Source organism: Crocodylus porosus, unplaced genomic scaffold (assembly GCF_001723895.1).
Source record: "Crocodylus porosus isolate Cpor-Errol unplaced genomic scaffold, CroPor_comp1, whole genome shotgun sequence".
NCBI lineage: Eukaryota > Metazoa > Chordata > Crocodylia > Crocodylidae > Crocodylus > Crocodylus porosus.
Window position 1 is genome coordinate 1,412,598 of NW_017728947.1, and position 16,141 is coordinate 1,428,738.

The following is a 16,141-nucleotide window of genomic DNA, read 5'->3' on the forward strand; positions in this document are numbered from 1 at the left end:
TATTTTAGAAGAATATATTTATGATCCATTTTCTTGGCTTTTAGGGTAAAAGTTACATGGTTAAGCACTACAGTGAAGTGCTGTGAGATACTCCTTTTTCAGGCTTCCCAAAGCACTAACAAGTAGGATGAGCAATGTAGAGCCTTACCTTGAAAGCTGCCGTGTATCTGCAATGCCAAGTGGAATCAGTGAGAGCCAGAGGTGTTCAGCAGTTTTAAAAATCAAGCTAACAAATGCATAGTCATTTTACAGAATCTACTTTCCAAGAACACTTTTAAAGATTGGTGCTAAATATTATGTTGCCCACAGACTAATAACTAACAGAGAATGCACGGCTACTAAATATTACAAAGCACACCATGAAGCAGCTTAAGGATAAAATAGAAACCATGGCATTACTCTGGTGTGCAAGTGAAGTAAAAAAAAGTCTGGAGTTGACATTGCCATGACCCTGACCTACTTATGGGTTTCCTAAAAATAAAAAAACAAAGAGTTAACGCAGTGTATGAACTTCTGCCAGCCTGGAGGAACCGTGTCCATCCTCCTCCTCCTTCCCCTCCCTGCCCCCCTCTGTGTTATGCTTTACTTATTTTTACATATCATACTTTGCTTTTATATACCATAGCAAGGCTAATTTTTGTTTACAAATGAGTTATGCTACAAGAAGCATACAAGGCATCTCATTTACCACACACAAACCTGACAGGTGGGTCTGCCTACCTACTTCTGTAATTATTAGTTCTCATTTGAGAAATCTCCATCTTAAACCTGGGTTAGAAAGTACAAACTATCGGTATTCATTCGTGAAAATGGTAAGAACTCTTAGTATTTTCCTAGTGGTGGTACACTGTAATGATGGTAAAAGCAGGAGTTTAAGGTATGTTTCCAGAGATATGTATTTTCTTGAATAAAACCACGTGTTGCAATCCATACAGTAGTTCAGAACATCTTATTTATTGGGAAAATGCAAATTTAATACAGATTTATTATAAATTACAAAACCCAGTATTTTTTTAAAAAAACTTCTCCCAAAAATCCCCCCAAGTAATTGATGAAGCAATCTCAGCAAATAAAGTCTTTCCCAGGTCGTTTATTTTAAAGTAGGTCATAAAAATAATCCAGGCCTTGTCCCAGCTCCCAGATGGATATTCCAGTGCCCAATTCCTTTGCTAATTCTAAGCGCAGTTGGATGGACTAAGAAAAGGATACATAAGATAATTAGGTTTTACCGAGTACAAACAATTCTCCTTTTTTGTAGCTTCAGAAGTAATGCATGATCAGTTTTTAAAAACATTTGCTTCTTAGAAGCAGATGCTGCAAAGCCTGAAATAATTCACTGGCCACTAAGAAATCAGTTGATTAAATGAACAGCACAGAAGTAAACAAAGCTACATACTGCATTGTTTTAATCTGAGTTATCATTTACACAGTGTTATAATACACCCTCTGAAAATCCTGTCACACACAATTTCAACTCCCCCAGAAGGCTTCACAAGGGTAAAGAAAGACTACTACTGAAGACAATGAATGCAACTTGCCAAATGCCAAAGGGATCAGTGTTTATAAGAAGTTGTCTTCTATATCCAACCCATTCTGCCCCTCTCTCAGCCTCAAGTCTTACGTCTCATGCAGAAAATTACATTTTAAAAAGATACTGTGAGATCAGTATTAAATAAATTTCCTTATGTTATGATCAGCACTTTAGGTTATTGAAAGAAAAATTATTTAACAATGGTCTGTTTTTTACTTTACTAGAATTTTAAAATCAAAACAGCTTTTTTTTTAGCCAGCTTATTTTTACCTTTAGAGTCTCCTGCACAAGAGCAAAGCAGCAATCTTTGAATTGCTAGCATTATAGGGAAATGCTTAAAAATCTTCCCACAGGGACTGGAAAAAAATCATGGACACATCTGCTGGCTTTTGGAATTTGTGGCTGCTTTCTACTGTATTTGAATGGGACCAGGTCTGAGTGGACATGTTCCCTCTACGTAAAGAATTAAGCAGTGGAATAAACTGCAGTGTGAAAGGGGAATAATTTAGAGTGGTATTAGTCAATGTAATTGCTTTTATGTGAACAATCTTTCATCTTTGCCTCAGCATAGAAATCTCTTTAAACCTTTCGTTCCAACCTGTTGAGACTGGAAGGAAAAATATACTTATGCATTTAAAAATGCACAAATCACCATAGTAGAGTATCTGTTATTCGCAAGGGAATGATTACTCAAAATAATTTAAAGAAATTATGCACCTAACTCAGATGATACTGCAGCAGCATGATATTAAAAACATTCTGCAAAAGGAGAATATAAAAGGAGACTATAAAATGGCAACTTTCTGCACAGTTCACTATTACAAAGGTGCATCTGCCTTGGGATTTGCCAAAATGTCTTCTGTCATTGTTTTAACACTGGCCTGGCTCTAGCAAGAACAAATTTAAACATGGTGATCAATACACCTGCAATCTATATCTATCTATCTATCTAGACTTTCCCCCTTTATATAGATACATATTGGTATTGTCACCATTGCAAGAACTGGCAGAGAGCTCTTCAAAACAGATATTGCCTACCTACCCTTTCTTCTTCTCTTATCCCCCTCTCATTTGAAGAGGGGGCATAGGTACATACCTTTAATGTTGGGTAGAAGACTGCGTGCTTTCCTCCTTTACTTCTGCACAAAAAAAAAAAAAGAAAAGAAAAGAAAATCATTTGCATTTATAATACTGGAGTTGGTAGATTTAATTAAATTTCAAGACAGTTCCATTATTTCCAGAAAAGAAGAAAAAATGCAGTTGGTGTTATAAAATACTGTGAACTTTTTACTGAAGTTTTATTGGCTCTAAGATAAGGGAACACAGTGCTGTTGGCACACAATGATTACTAATCTAAGAGCCAAGAAAGGTAATTTTCTCACTTGTGGTAAGTAGGTACATTGTGGTAACTGTAGGTATGCATGCACTCCATAGGCCAGATTCTACTCTACCTGTTGTGCATCTAAATGGACTTACGCATCTAATTGTGATTCCACTCCACTCTCTTCAAATTCCTAAAAATCCATGAATGCATCTGCTTCTATAACACACTATCATATGACCATTAAGATTGAGTCACAAAAAGAACAGTGAGGACAATAAGGAGGACTTCCCCATTTCTTGTATTATCAGTTTATATTTAGGCACCTAAGTTTACTTATAGCCGGAAAGGAATTTGGCCCTGTATGTCTGAGATCAGAGATTTTTGCCAGCTATTTGTTCAGTCTGTGCATGCACCTTCTCTGTCTTGGTGCACCAAAGTGAGACAATATAGATTAGTGCAGGATCTGCTGCCGCAGATCCCCCACAAGGGAGTTGCTTGCTTGGAACTTCTGGCTTTGGCTGATCCCTCTAAGTATCCCCTGAAGCTAGCTCAGGGACAGCTTCATGACTGGAGGTGGTGGAAAGGAGACCTGGCCTTTTGGTCCCTGACTGAAGAGTGTGTGTAGTTGAAAGGTGGACACAGGGTAGGGGGGAATAAAAAGGAGGGATGGGAAGAACTAAATTAAAGGTCTCCCTCAATCCCTAAAATACACAAAATGATACTAAACTATACGCTAAAACAGTGATCTAAGTCTAAAGTTTGACTGTATTCCCCGAAAGGAGTAGAAGCAGACTAAGCAAGCTGTGGACACTGCGCTCCATCTCAGACAGGGAGATGGTGGAACTGGAATGAGGGTTTCTTTCACACTGGCCTGTACACCCTTGGACTAGTATGCAAGGCAGCTAGCGCGCTCAACATCTCTGATCTTGGGAATGTGTGTGCCCACAGTGGAATGCACACAGGGACATAATCTGAAGAAGAATGGAGGAAGACAGCTTTGACAGTGATTTACAGTAGCAACCTTTGATTTTGGCTGTTACACAAATTATCATATGCCATTTAATGATTTATCATCTGATTTCTTGGTGTTTTTGTATTTAAGTGGATCTCTTCTTGGGAACTCCAGACACAAAGATATTTCAGGTTAGGAGTTTCACAAATGAAATGTATTTTCTGCACAGGATACCATTAACATTCAGTCTAGCTAGACCTCTGTAAAAGGGAAGTAGTGATGGAAAAAGTATTCTCTTAGATATTCCTTTCCTTTAACTCAACTGAACCCACGCAGACAGGTTGATCCTCAATGCTGCCAATCAGGCATATAGAAGGTAGTCAGGGGAAGACAGATTTTCAGGCCCAATGTACTCATTGCATCAATCTCCCTTCCAGGAGGTTCACAGATAAGAATTCACAAGATGAGATTTTAAAGTTAGGCTATGCAGCATTGATAAAGTTTTCCTTCATCGAATTTGCTTTGCCAGGTGTCACTCAGGAAGAAGGTTATGTGGAAACACAAAGGAACCCACCATTCAAGTACAGGACATCAGATTTGTAAAATAACATTGTATTTTAAAGAAACCTTACTGAGGCACAGGAACAAACCATCCCGCTGTGCAGGAAGAATAGCAAATGTGGCAAATGACATACTTGGCTTAGGAGAGAACACTTTGGTGAGCTTAACGACAAAAAGAAAGCTTAAAAGAAGTGGAAGCTTAGACAAACAACTTGGGAGGAGTATAAGAAAATTGCTCAGTATGACAGGGGTCCATCCCCGGGTCTGTCTAATGTAGGCCTGACCCTGTGTCTCTGGGCTACCCACCCGCCTATCTCGTCTGCCACACCTTGATGGAACAATAATTATAATGTTACTCAGGTGGGAGGCTGCCCATTTACTACCCCAATGCTAGGGGTCTCTATCCACTGCTCCAAGCCTCCCCTACCCAGTGCCCCTACCTCACAGATGGTATATAAATGTTGACCTGTGCCCCAGGGCATTGGATTGGTTCACTCCCTGTTGCCGTGCTCCCAGTGCTGCGCCCCACCTAGTGCTGGGGTCTGCCCACCCCCTGTTGCTGTGCCTCTTGGTACTGGGGTCTACCCCCTGTCCCTGCGCCTCCTGGCACTGGGGTCTGAGCGCCACCTATTGCTGCTCCCCCTGGCGCTGGGGTCTGATAACCCCTTGTTGCTGTGCCCCCTAGCTCTGGGGTCTGATCACCCCCCTGTTGCTGTGCCCCCTGGCACTAGGGCTTTGCACAGTAGTGTGCCCCAACGAGGCCTCCTCCTCTTCCAGTAGCCTCAGCCCAGTCCACCGGATAAAACAACAACATAAATATGAGCCTTTGGGCTATAACGTAACACAAATCCTACAAGCCACACTCTGGCTCCTTAAAAACCCCAAACTGCTCCTTGATTGTTGAGTACCTCCCAGCTCTGGGTACCTTGTAGTCTCCTGGAGCCTCATTAGCCATAGCAACGGTCTGGCCAGCAGCCACAGTGTTCCTGAGTAGTTCTGCTGTGCAGGAGCTCTCTTCCCTGGCCACTTGCCAGAGACCTCTTCTTGCCAGCCTCAGCCCTGGGGTTTATATGTACCCAGAGGTCTATCCTCTTCCTGTCAGCTGACTGACCTGGGTGGTTGAGCTATTAACCCCTACCCTCCTGGTGCCTGGTGTTCTTATAGACTTGGGTCTTAAAAGGGGTGGCCCTACCTCTTAGTAACAGGGCTAGGGTTCCCTGTTACACTTGGGCATGAAGCCAGGAAGGCCAAAGTGCAACTGGAGTTGCAGCTAGCAAGGGATGTGAAGGGTAAGAAGAAGGGTTTCTACAACTATGTTAGCAAAAAGAGGAAGGTTAGGGAAAGTGTGGGCCCCTTACTGTATGGGGGAGGCAACCTAACAACAGATGATGACGAAAAGGCTGTAATATTCAATGCCTTTTTTACCTTGGTTTTCACAGGCAAGGTCAGCTTCCAGACTACTGCACCTGGCAGCACAGTTTGGGGAGAAGGTGAGCAGCTCTCAGTGGTGAAAAAACAGGTTAGGGACTATTTAGAAAAGCTCTACACGTACAAGTCTCTGGGGCTGGATGCAGTGCATCTGAGGGTGCTGAGGGAGTTGGCTGACGTGATTGCAGAGCCACTGGTGATTATCTATGAAAACTCACGGTGATTGGGGGAGGTCCCGGACAATTAGAAAAGGACAAATATAGTACCCATTTTTAAGAAAGGGAAGAAGGAGGATCAAGGGAACTCTTGACCAGTCAACCTCTCCTCAGTCCCCAGAAAAATCATGGAGCACATCCTCAAAAAATCAATTTCTTAGCACTTAGAGGAGAAGAAGCTGATTAGGAACAGTCAGCATGGGATTCACCAAGGACAAGTCATGCCTGAACCTGACTGCCTGATAACTGGCTCTGTGGATGTGAGGAAAGCAGTAGATGTATTATACCTTGAATTTAGCAGGATTTTTTATACTGTTTCCCATGGCATTCTTGCAAGCAAGCTGAGGAAGTATGGGTTGGATTAATGGGCTGTAAGGTGGATATAAAGCGGGCTGGGTTGTCGGGCTCAATGTCTAGTGGGCAGTCAGTATCAAGTGGAGTGCCCCAGGGGTCAGTCCTGAGGCTGGTTTTGTTCAATATATTCATTAACAATCTGGAAGATGGGATGGATTGCACCCTCAGCAAGTTCACGCATGACACTAAGCTGAGGGGTGTAGTACATACACTGCATGGTAAGGCTAAAATTCAGTGACCTAGACAAATTGGAGGATTGGGCCAAAAGAAATCTTGTGAGATTCAACAAGGACAAGTGCAAAGTCCTGCACTTAGGATGGAAAAATCCCATGCACTGCTACAGGCTTGGGACCAACTGAATAAGCAGCAGCTCTGCAGAAAAGGACCTGGGGGTTACAGCGGACAATAAGATGGATACGAATCAGCAGTGTGCCCTTGTTGCCAAGAAGGCTAATGGCATATTGGGCTGCATTAGTAGGAGCATTGCCAGCAGATTGAGGGAAGTAACTATTCTCCTCTATTCTGTACTGGTGAGACCACATCCGAAGTACTCTGTTTAATTTTGGGCCCCTCATTATAGAAAGGAGATGACCAGATTGGAGAGAATCCAGCGGAGAGTAACAAAAATGGTTTGGATGCTGGGACACATAACTTATGAGGAGAGGCTTATGGAACTGATCTTATTTAGTCTGCAGAAGAGGAGACTGAGAGGGGATTTGATAGCAACCTTCACCTAACTGAAGAGGATGGAACCAGACTGTTCTCAGTGGAGGCAGATGACAGAATAAGGAACAATGATCTCACGTTACAGCAAGGGAAGCTTAAGTTGGATATTAGGAAAACTTTCCTTCTAGGAGGGTGGTGAACCACTGGAACAGGTTACCCAGAGTTTTGGTATCTGCAACCTAGGAGGTTTTGGAATCTGCAACCTAGGAGGTTTTTAAGGCCTGACTTGATGAAGCCCTCACTGGAACGATGTAGTTGGAGATGGTCCTGCTTTGAGCAGGCGGTTGAACTAGATCAACACGGATTCTGGTTTTATCTGATTTAAAAATATCTCTTATTTTCTGTTTTAAAAAAGTAACCCTAAATCCACATTTTTCCTTATTTAAAATGAAACATTACTATATATCTATCTATATATTGGTGGCGCTTTGTTTACATCATGGAAAAATGTGGATTTGGGGTTACTTTTTTTTAAACCAAAAATTGGGGGTTTTTTAAAATCAGAGAAAACCAGGATCCATGTAGATCAGCATCTTTCAATCTGTGACCCAAAAGTGGGTCACAAGAATATATGGAAGGGTTGCAAACACATTTTAAAATGGATCAAAAAACTTTTACAATGAATTATTCTTTAAAGGAGAAAAATGTGGGAAACTGTTCCTTTTCCCTTGCAGGCTGGCATAGTTCCAGGCTGCAAGGGGCTGCTTGGGACCCCCCATGCCTCACACACACCACCACTTGCCTCACACACTGAGGGGCTAAGGGCAGGGGACAGTGGGTAGGAACTGGCCATCAATGTTTACAAATGGGTCCTGGTACAAAAAAGGTTGAGAAACAGTGGACTAGATGATCTCCCGAGGTACCTTCCAACCCTAATTTTCTATGATTATATGGTTTACATTTTCAGAGCAAGTCTTCATAGTCAGCTGAAAAGGAAATTGTATTAGAAGTAGCCTGTCTATGACTGAGTCTCCAACTGGACTTCACAGTGGAGGCAGGTAGACATGGATCATGATTCTATTGACTTTCAAGTGATAAAAAGAACCGTGATATCATTTGACATACGCAAAGTAAAGTCAAACCAGGATGCTTGAAAACTCACAAGGAGAGATGACAAATCCCAGCCCTCCTTCTTATAGAATTAAGAGAAGAAGTGAACAAATCAGTAAATATTACTGAGTTCTGGTAAGAGGTATGAAGCAAAGATGTCTAACAATGCAAGACAAATTCAGAATTTGTAGCTACAATGGGGATTTAATTAATAAAGTGAAAATGCTGGATTCAGAGTTCCAAACAAATATTTCAGCCCATTAGTTACTGCCTTAGTTACAGGGGAGAGGAGAGAAGAAAGAGAGAGAACGTGCTGGTGGGAGTGGGGAATTGAACAAAACAACCAGTTGTCCACAGAAGGATTACATTCCAGTTCTGCATCAAGGACTGCATCAAATCAAATAGGGTTGATTTTTCAACTGATAAGAGAGATGCCACAGAAATTTTGGTTTTCAGCAGAAAAAGGTACACCTGGGAATACACCATCAGCCCCCAGACCAGGCCAGCATCAGCTAAGGTTGCAAATTTGACTCCTATAGCTTAAAAAAGGCTCTAGAGGGGATGCAGGAAACTACATGCTGGTAAGCCTAACTTCTCTTCCTGAAAAACTGGTAGAAAAAAATAATAATAATAATAATAAAAAAAAATATTGTTCGGCACATAGATGAACATGACTTGCTGGGAAGTTATCAACATGGCTTTGTCAAAGGGAAATCATGCTTCACCAACCTATTAGAGTTTTCTGAGTGTGTCAGTAAGCAGGTGGATTGGGGTGATCCAGCTGAAAATGTATATTTGGACTTCCAAAAAGCCTTTGATAAGATCTGCAACCAGAGGCTCTTAACTAAATTAGGTAGCCATGGGTTTACAGGAAGCATGCTCTTGTGGATTAGAAGCTGGCTTAAAGATAAAAAGCAAAGAGTAAGTATAAATGTTCAGTTTTCAGGATGGAAAGAAGTAAACAGCAGGGTTCCCCCAAGTATCTGTGTTGCAACCAGTGCTGTTTAATTTATAAATGATGTAGCAAAGGAGGCGAATAGCAAGGTGGCCAAATTTGCAGATGACAAAATTATTCAAAGTGGTAAAAGACCAAGGTGGACTGTGAGGAACTACAGAAGGATCTGCCATTATTGAATGAAATGGCAACTACATGGCAGATGAAATTCAATGTAGATAAGAGTAAAGTGATGCACCTATGTAAAAATAAACCAAACTATACCTATACTATGATGCACTCTACATTAGTTGCTTTTGCGCAGGAAAGATCTGGGAGTCATTGTGGACAGTTCACTAGACATCAGCTCAGTGCTCAGCAACCATCAAAAAGGCAAGCAAAATGTTAGGGATTATTAAGAAGGGAATTGTAAACAAAACTGAAAGTATCATTATGCCCTTTTATAAATCCATGGTGCATCCACACCTTGAACACTGTGCCCGATTAGTGATATGGAGGGGCTTCCATATGGGCTGAAATTAAAGAGGCCTGTTCGGTTTGGAAAAGAGACATTTGAGGGAAGGCATAATAAAGGTTTATAAAATTCTAAATGGTGAGGAGAAAGTAAATAGGGATTTATTATTTACTGTCTCTCAGAATCCAAGAACTAGGGGTTACAAAATGAAATTATTAGGTAGCAAGTTTAAAACTAACAAAAAGAAGTTCTTTTTTGCACAGCATGTAATTGAAGCATCAAACTCATTGCCACCACATGTTGTGGAAAATGACAGTTTAGCCAGGCTCAAAAAGGGACAAGAATTGGAGAAATTCTTGGACAAAAAGGGCATCAGTAAGTATTGAGCATGCGAGTTGGGGATACAGCCTTTGAATTAGAACTTCCAATACCTTTAATGCTGGAGGCTGCAAGTTAGAGGAACAATGGAAAAAACCCTGGTTATACCCAGTTCACTCTCCCTTGCAGCATCCACTCTTTGCCCCTCTGTGAAAGGATCCTGAGCAAGATGGATCTATGGCCTCATCCAGTAAATAGCAGTTCTTATGTCCTTATAAGCATTTTATATGCAAGGATAGTATGTTGTCCATGTAATTTGAACAATGCAGATGCTTTGTATTAAACTATATTAAAAATACTATATGAAAATTTGTAAAAGTAGTACAAATTTGAAAATGTGTTTACCACGCCTTTGCCAAAAGAGGAGATATGTTCACAAGCGATGATCTATTACAAGGGTAATGAACCAGGGGGTATCAAAATTCTGATGATAATCTTTTTACTTTTAATTAAGAGCTGTTTGCTTCTCTTATTATGAGAAAGCACAACAGTCTTCATTGTCTTTTAATGAATGACTGTCTTTTAATGAATGACAAAAAGCTTATTGTCTTTTAAGCTCTTGATGTTCTTTTTAATGGAAGTAGTTCTGTTCTACTTAGTTTGCATGGAGATAGCTTTGTTTCTTCGTTTTCACCATTCTTCTCTGAGCCCATCCTATTTCGGCTATATCTAAGTCTGCTGTTTACCTTAATCTTAAGGCTTATCTGTCAAATTCTGATTTTTCTAAGACTTTGCTTAGATTTTTTATTTTGTTTTGCTTCCGGTCATACTTAAAGGCCACTCTTTGGCTCAGACTTTTCAGCTAACTGATACTTAACAGGTATCTTGAGCAGAGATATCTTACCATTCCAACATACATCTAAAGATCTTACCTGGTGCCGTCTGAGACTAAAGCTTGTTTTAGCTACATTTATTATTTCATTCACCCTTGCCTTGCTTATTTTGGTTCCCTGAAACCCTCTTTCCTATTAACTGTTGACACAGTTGACAAATGGGAGACTCTCAATGTACTGAATTTGATCACACGTTCTAGTTAGCCAGCAATTCAGTGTTTACTGAACCATGCCCCCAAATATACACAGAACAGTAAGGAAAGACCGCAACTCACTTCTTGTATTCAAAATAATGTTCCGCTATTTGTTCATCCCAAATGATTTTCGGTTTGTGTTCCTTCAGGGTTTCAATGTACCTGTAAATTAAAATCACAAGTACAGAATTACAGTTCTTTTCAGAACACTTACAAAGTTAAACAATCAATTTTTAAAAAAGAGCTATTTTACCCATGCTCATGCAAGGTTTATAGAACAGGTTGAACAGTTTACTCAGTGATATCCTCCTGCCAGCAGCTGGATGCATCAGTCACAAATAATATTTTTAAGCCAGTTATGCAGATTGCCAAGTCTGTATATTTTTTAAAGAAACAGGAATGTATTCAGATGTGTATTTTCACATTTGGTTCTGCTGTAGCTTACCCACTGTGGTGCTCAAATGTCCTTGTGGAGTGTTTCTAGGACACTTAAATCAGGGATTTGAACTCATTTCTTCCAGTTGACAGTATGCAAGACACATCTCTAGGCCACCACACCAACAAGATTCAATATTACATGTCACTGGTAGATGCTGAATAAAGCTGTTTCATAAAAAGCTTAGCTAGGTCTTTTGAAATAGGCAGCTTACGTGTGTGCTGCATTTCTCCTTAGCTTGGGAATTGTGGAAAACACATTTTTACTTTATGCTGCCCAGTTCACTTATTGTATCTCACTTCATCAGATGCTTGGGTTGGCAAAAACTTATCCATCTCTGATTTAGTTCATCTATAAAGTCTCTCTACTCTGCTTTCTGCCTGACTTCGGGCTAACACAGCTAACTACCTACCTATGTACATTCAAGATGGATTTTTTTATTCATAGAAGACAGATGTTAGGGTGTTTGAGCCTGGGCTTCCAAGTCCCAGGCTATTTCCTGCTCCACCACACAGCCTATATGACCTTGGCAAATCACTTAGGACTTCTCTGCATGGGGAAGTTAACATGTGGTAAGCTAGGAAATGAATTTACAGACAAACTAGCTACTCTGCACTAACACCCCATGTGGCCAGTCTTAGTGTGCAGTAGCTTACTTCACTTTCCTACTTTGGAATTGGAGCAAACTGTCTCTCACTTGCATACACAAATACCAAGTGATTGTGCAGTAACCAGAGTTACTCTGTAGTAGTGTCGCTGAACAGCTTTTAGGTAACAATGACTGTGCACTAATTTGTTACTGCCGTGCAGTAGCACCACATCACACTTTGTGCCACGTGACGCTGCCGCGCAGTAGTAACGAGCTACTGCACAGTCAGCGTCTCGTGTAAACGTGGCCACTGACATGATGTTATGTGAGTGAACCTGGGAAGAGTCAGTTCGCAGTAGCTATTGTCTTGTAAATTCATAACCTAGCTGACTTTGCAATAAATTCCACATGTAGGAAAAACCTCATCTCTGTGTGCCTCGGTTTTTCTACTGTAAAATGGCAACAGCAGTACTTCCTACCTCATTAGAGTGCTATGAGCATTAATAAGTTAAAAGACTGTGAGGTACTCAGATACTACAGTAATAGGGGTGGTATAAAAATCATCAACAACTTTCTCTCTTAAGCATGCCAACCTGCCGCTTGTGTATAAAGCTTTCTCTAGGTGGAAGATTGACTTTAACTCTATTCGTATCTTTCCTGACTGGACATATTCGTATCTTTCCTGACTGGACATCAGTGGGCTTTCTGTCATCTCCCAAAGGAAAGCAGAGCGTTCTTCTGATAAACCGAATCAATGATTTGAACCCATTCCCACTTGGCAATGCATTGCTTTATGGTTGTACCTGGAAATAACTCAGCAGGCAACAATATGATTCTAAGGTAGCATTATTTAAGACTTATCTTTCTATTTCTGCAAGGTTGATTAAAACCAGCTCTTCTATAACATAAGTCTCATTATAGGCAAAATTCTCCTCCTCGTGATAACATTCACAGGAATAAATTACACTTTAAATCTTTTTATTTTTAAATGAAAAGTTTCCATCTTCAAGCTAAACCTGGTATAACTGATTTCCATCAACCATTATCCTGACCCTGTTCATCCTGAAATATCATCAGACTATACATGTAAAAAGAAAAAAAAAAAGGAAACTTATTTGAATGTGATAAAGATTTATTCTCTCCTTTCTTATTATTACGAATGCAATTACAGCATTCCATTGAAAATGGAATATTTTCAACCCTCAGCTGCGGTTTTGCTCAGTTGTGTTGGTAAACAGTCACTTTATGATTCAAATGCCACTCTGAGCAGAGACAAGAATTTTAGATTTATACGGTGCATTTCATGTTTAAGCTGTCTTCAGCTGCTTCACAAAATGAGTTTGAGTGCAGTACTTCAGTGTCTGTGCTGGCAAACACATTGTGCCGTAGCAGCTATTACTTCTCAGCAGGTGCAGCATGCATGCAGCACCCCGAGCACTGAAACTTTTCATTGACAGGTAGTACCCGACTAAGGTTCTTGACCTCTTTTCACAAAGAGTGCACAGAATCGTGAACTGGCCTGGGGACAATTATCAAACACGGATAGGCAGAAACTATCTCATTTTCCTGTTTAAAATTCATGGACCGCGCTTGACACGGTGCTCCATTCTGTGTCTGCAGCCTCAGTAGCATTAAGAGTAAGAGTTCTGGTTTATGATGTGGGTTCAGATACACCTCAGAGAAGAGCGTGCTACTAGCCAAGCCTCCTGCTGGCACACAGTTTGCCCTTTCTGCATGGGATATTAGAACAAGAAATTCTAAATTCTTTGCTAAAAATCCCGACAGAATTAAAGAATGGTCAGCATATGCACAGACAGGACACATGGCAACTTTCACAGATTTGTACATTTATGGTGAGCTGTATAGCCAGAAGAAATTCATAGATCAGGGCTATCCAACTGGTGGCTCACAAAGGCTTAGTATGCCACCTGCAGGATACTACCCATCTGCTGCTCCCCCTATTTCTCTTTCTGCAGAGGGTGGCTGGGTCTTCAGGTTCCTCCACCCTGGGGTGGCACAGTGGCAGGGGGTTCTGGGGTGCTTGTGCTGCATGTTCATCAAGGGAAGGAGCTGAGCTGTGTGTGCAGCGGAGGAGAGGGACTGCCCATGTGGCATGTCCATCTGGGAGGAAGGTTAGGGTGGGCAGTGGAGGCACCGGGCTGCCTGTGAAGCTGTGGGTGGGGGTTGTTTTTTTCTTGGACTTCTCTAAGGCACTGATCAACACAATGTTGCCCAAAAATTCATTTAATTTCACAAGGCAGGCAAGATTCTTTGAGTAGATGTGATCTCTTTTATTAGACAGAATAAAAGATATCACATCTACTCAAAGAACCTTGCCTGACTATGTCCTTAGACGAACACAGCTACAACTAAAAACCCAGTTTATCTTCCCAACATCCTGAAAGTTTGTGCTATTACCCTTGCTTTAGAGATGGGGGGAAGGAGGCACAAATTTAAGGCACAAATATGTATGCCCAACAAGAAGCACAAAGGACCTTATTTATAATGGAACACTATAAAACGCTCAAGAAACCCCTTTAAAATGGCATGCTCAAAGCTTAGTTCCCATTGTCTTCAGTTGCAGTTGGGAGTGCTCAATGCTTCTGCAAATCAAGTTTCAGATGTCTCAAGTTGGGAAACCACAGTGAGGTTATCCATGAAAAGTTTGGCTGAAGTGAGATATTCAGTACCACAGCACCTGTAATACAGACAGGGACAGGCTTTCTTCAAGTACCCTAATGCAGAGACCAGCCCCTCTCTTCCTCCAATCCTCTGCCTTATTCATAGTTTCATAGTAGGTAGGGTTGGAAGGGACCTGAGCAGATCATCAAGTCTGACCCCCTGCCATGGGCAGGAAAGGATGCTGGGGTCAAACGACTCTGGCAAGGTGATTATCCAGCCTCCTTCTGAAGACCCCCAGGGTAGAAGCCAGCACCACTTCCCTTGGAAATTGGTTCCTGATCCTAGCTGCCCTGACAGTGAAGTAGCGCCTCCTGATGTCTAGCCTGAATCTACTCTCCATCAACTTATGGCCGTTATTCCTTGTTACTCCCTGTAGTGCTCGGGGGAGCAGGGACTCCCCATTGCCTGCTGCTTTCCCTTGGCCAATTTATAGATGGGCACCAGATCCCCTCTCAGCCTTCTCCTGTGGAGGCTGAACAGGTTCAGGTCCTGTAGCCTCTCCTCGTAGGGCCTGCCCTGCTGCCCCTTGATCATAAGTGGCCCTCTGGACCCTCTCTATGCTGTCCACATCCCCCCTGAAGTGTGATCCCCATAACTGGACACAGTACTCCAATTGTGGCCTGACCAGTGTTGCATAGAGGGGGAGGATCACCTCCTTGGACCTACTCGTGAGGCATCTGTGGATGCATGAAAGGTGCGGTTGGCCTTCCTGACTGCCTCCCCACACTGCCGGCCTATGTTCATTTTGGAATCAATAGTGACTCCAAGATCCTTTTCTGCCTCTGTGCTGACAAGAAGGGAGTTCCCTAGCCTGTAGGTATGCTGCTGGTTCTTCCTCCCTAGGTTTGCTATACATCTTTTGAAACAAATAATGCAGCAGGATTTGCAGACAACAGTTTTATTCCCTACACAACACAAATTCATCCCCAGAGTCTACCCTACCCTACTCACTAAATTAGGAAGGTGTCTTGAGGAAAGCACAGTGTGAATTTGTGAGGCAGTAAATATTGGGTAACTTTAATTCAATCAATTCCTAGTCTGAGTGCTTGATGTGTCAACCAATATTTTAAAAAGTTTTTTCAGTGTATAATCTGCTTAGTTAAAAGAAATGCAAAATCAAAATCCCAACATACAGCACCAAAAAGACTCCAAATGGATCAGCTGCAGGGAACCTTCAGATCCACAGCACATGCCTCTACTACTAGAGCTAATTGAGCAAGTGATGGAGAGTTACGGCCAACTACTATTTGGACTTGTCACCAAGGGAAGGACGAATGCATTTGATGGTAAGTTTTGTTCCAGACAGCAGCAGAATGTTACGGTTTGGGAGTTTATTCCTATTCTGGAAGGGAGCATTCTCTAGTGGTTACACATATTGCCACTTACCCCTTAGCCTGGCCTTCCCTTTAGCCAGCCCCTTTCCAACTCCAGCGTTCTTCTCCAGCTATTGTTCCCTGTCCCCCACTTCCAGTCTGTCCC

General features: G+C 41.7%; 1 protein-coding gene across 1 annotated transcript in view; it reads right to left on the minus strand.

Moving 5' to 3' along the window:
* Window positions 1–930: 930 nt before the first annotated feature.
* The window catches only part of CHID1 (chitinase domain containing 1), a 278,107-nt gene continuing 262,896 nt past the window's right edge, over window positions 931–16,141 (minus strand). The window contains exons 10-12 of the mRNA XM_019550998.1: window positions 11,037–11,117; window positions 2,628–2,670; window positions 931–1,194 (exon numbers count right to left, since the gene is read on the minus strand). Coding sequence (XP_019406543.1) covers window positions 1,096–1,194; window positions 2,628–2,670; window positions 11,037–11,117 — 223 coding nt within the window. The 3' untranslated portion in view covers window positions 931–1,095. The remainder of the gene's footprint in view (window positions 1,195–2,627; window positions 2,671–11,036; window positions 11,118–16,141) is intronic.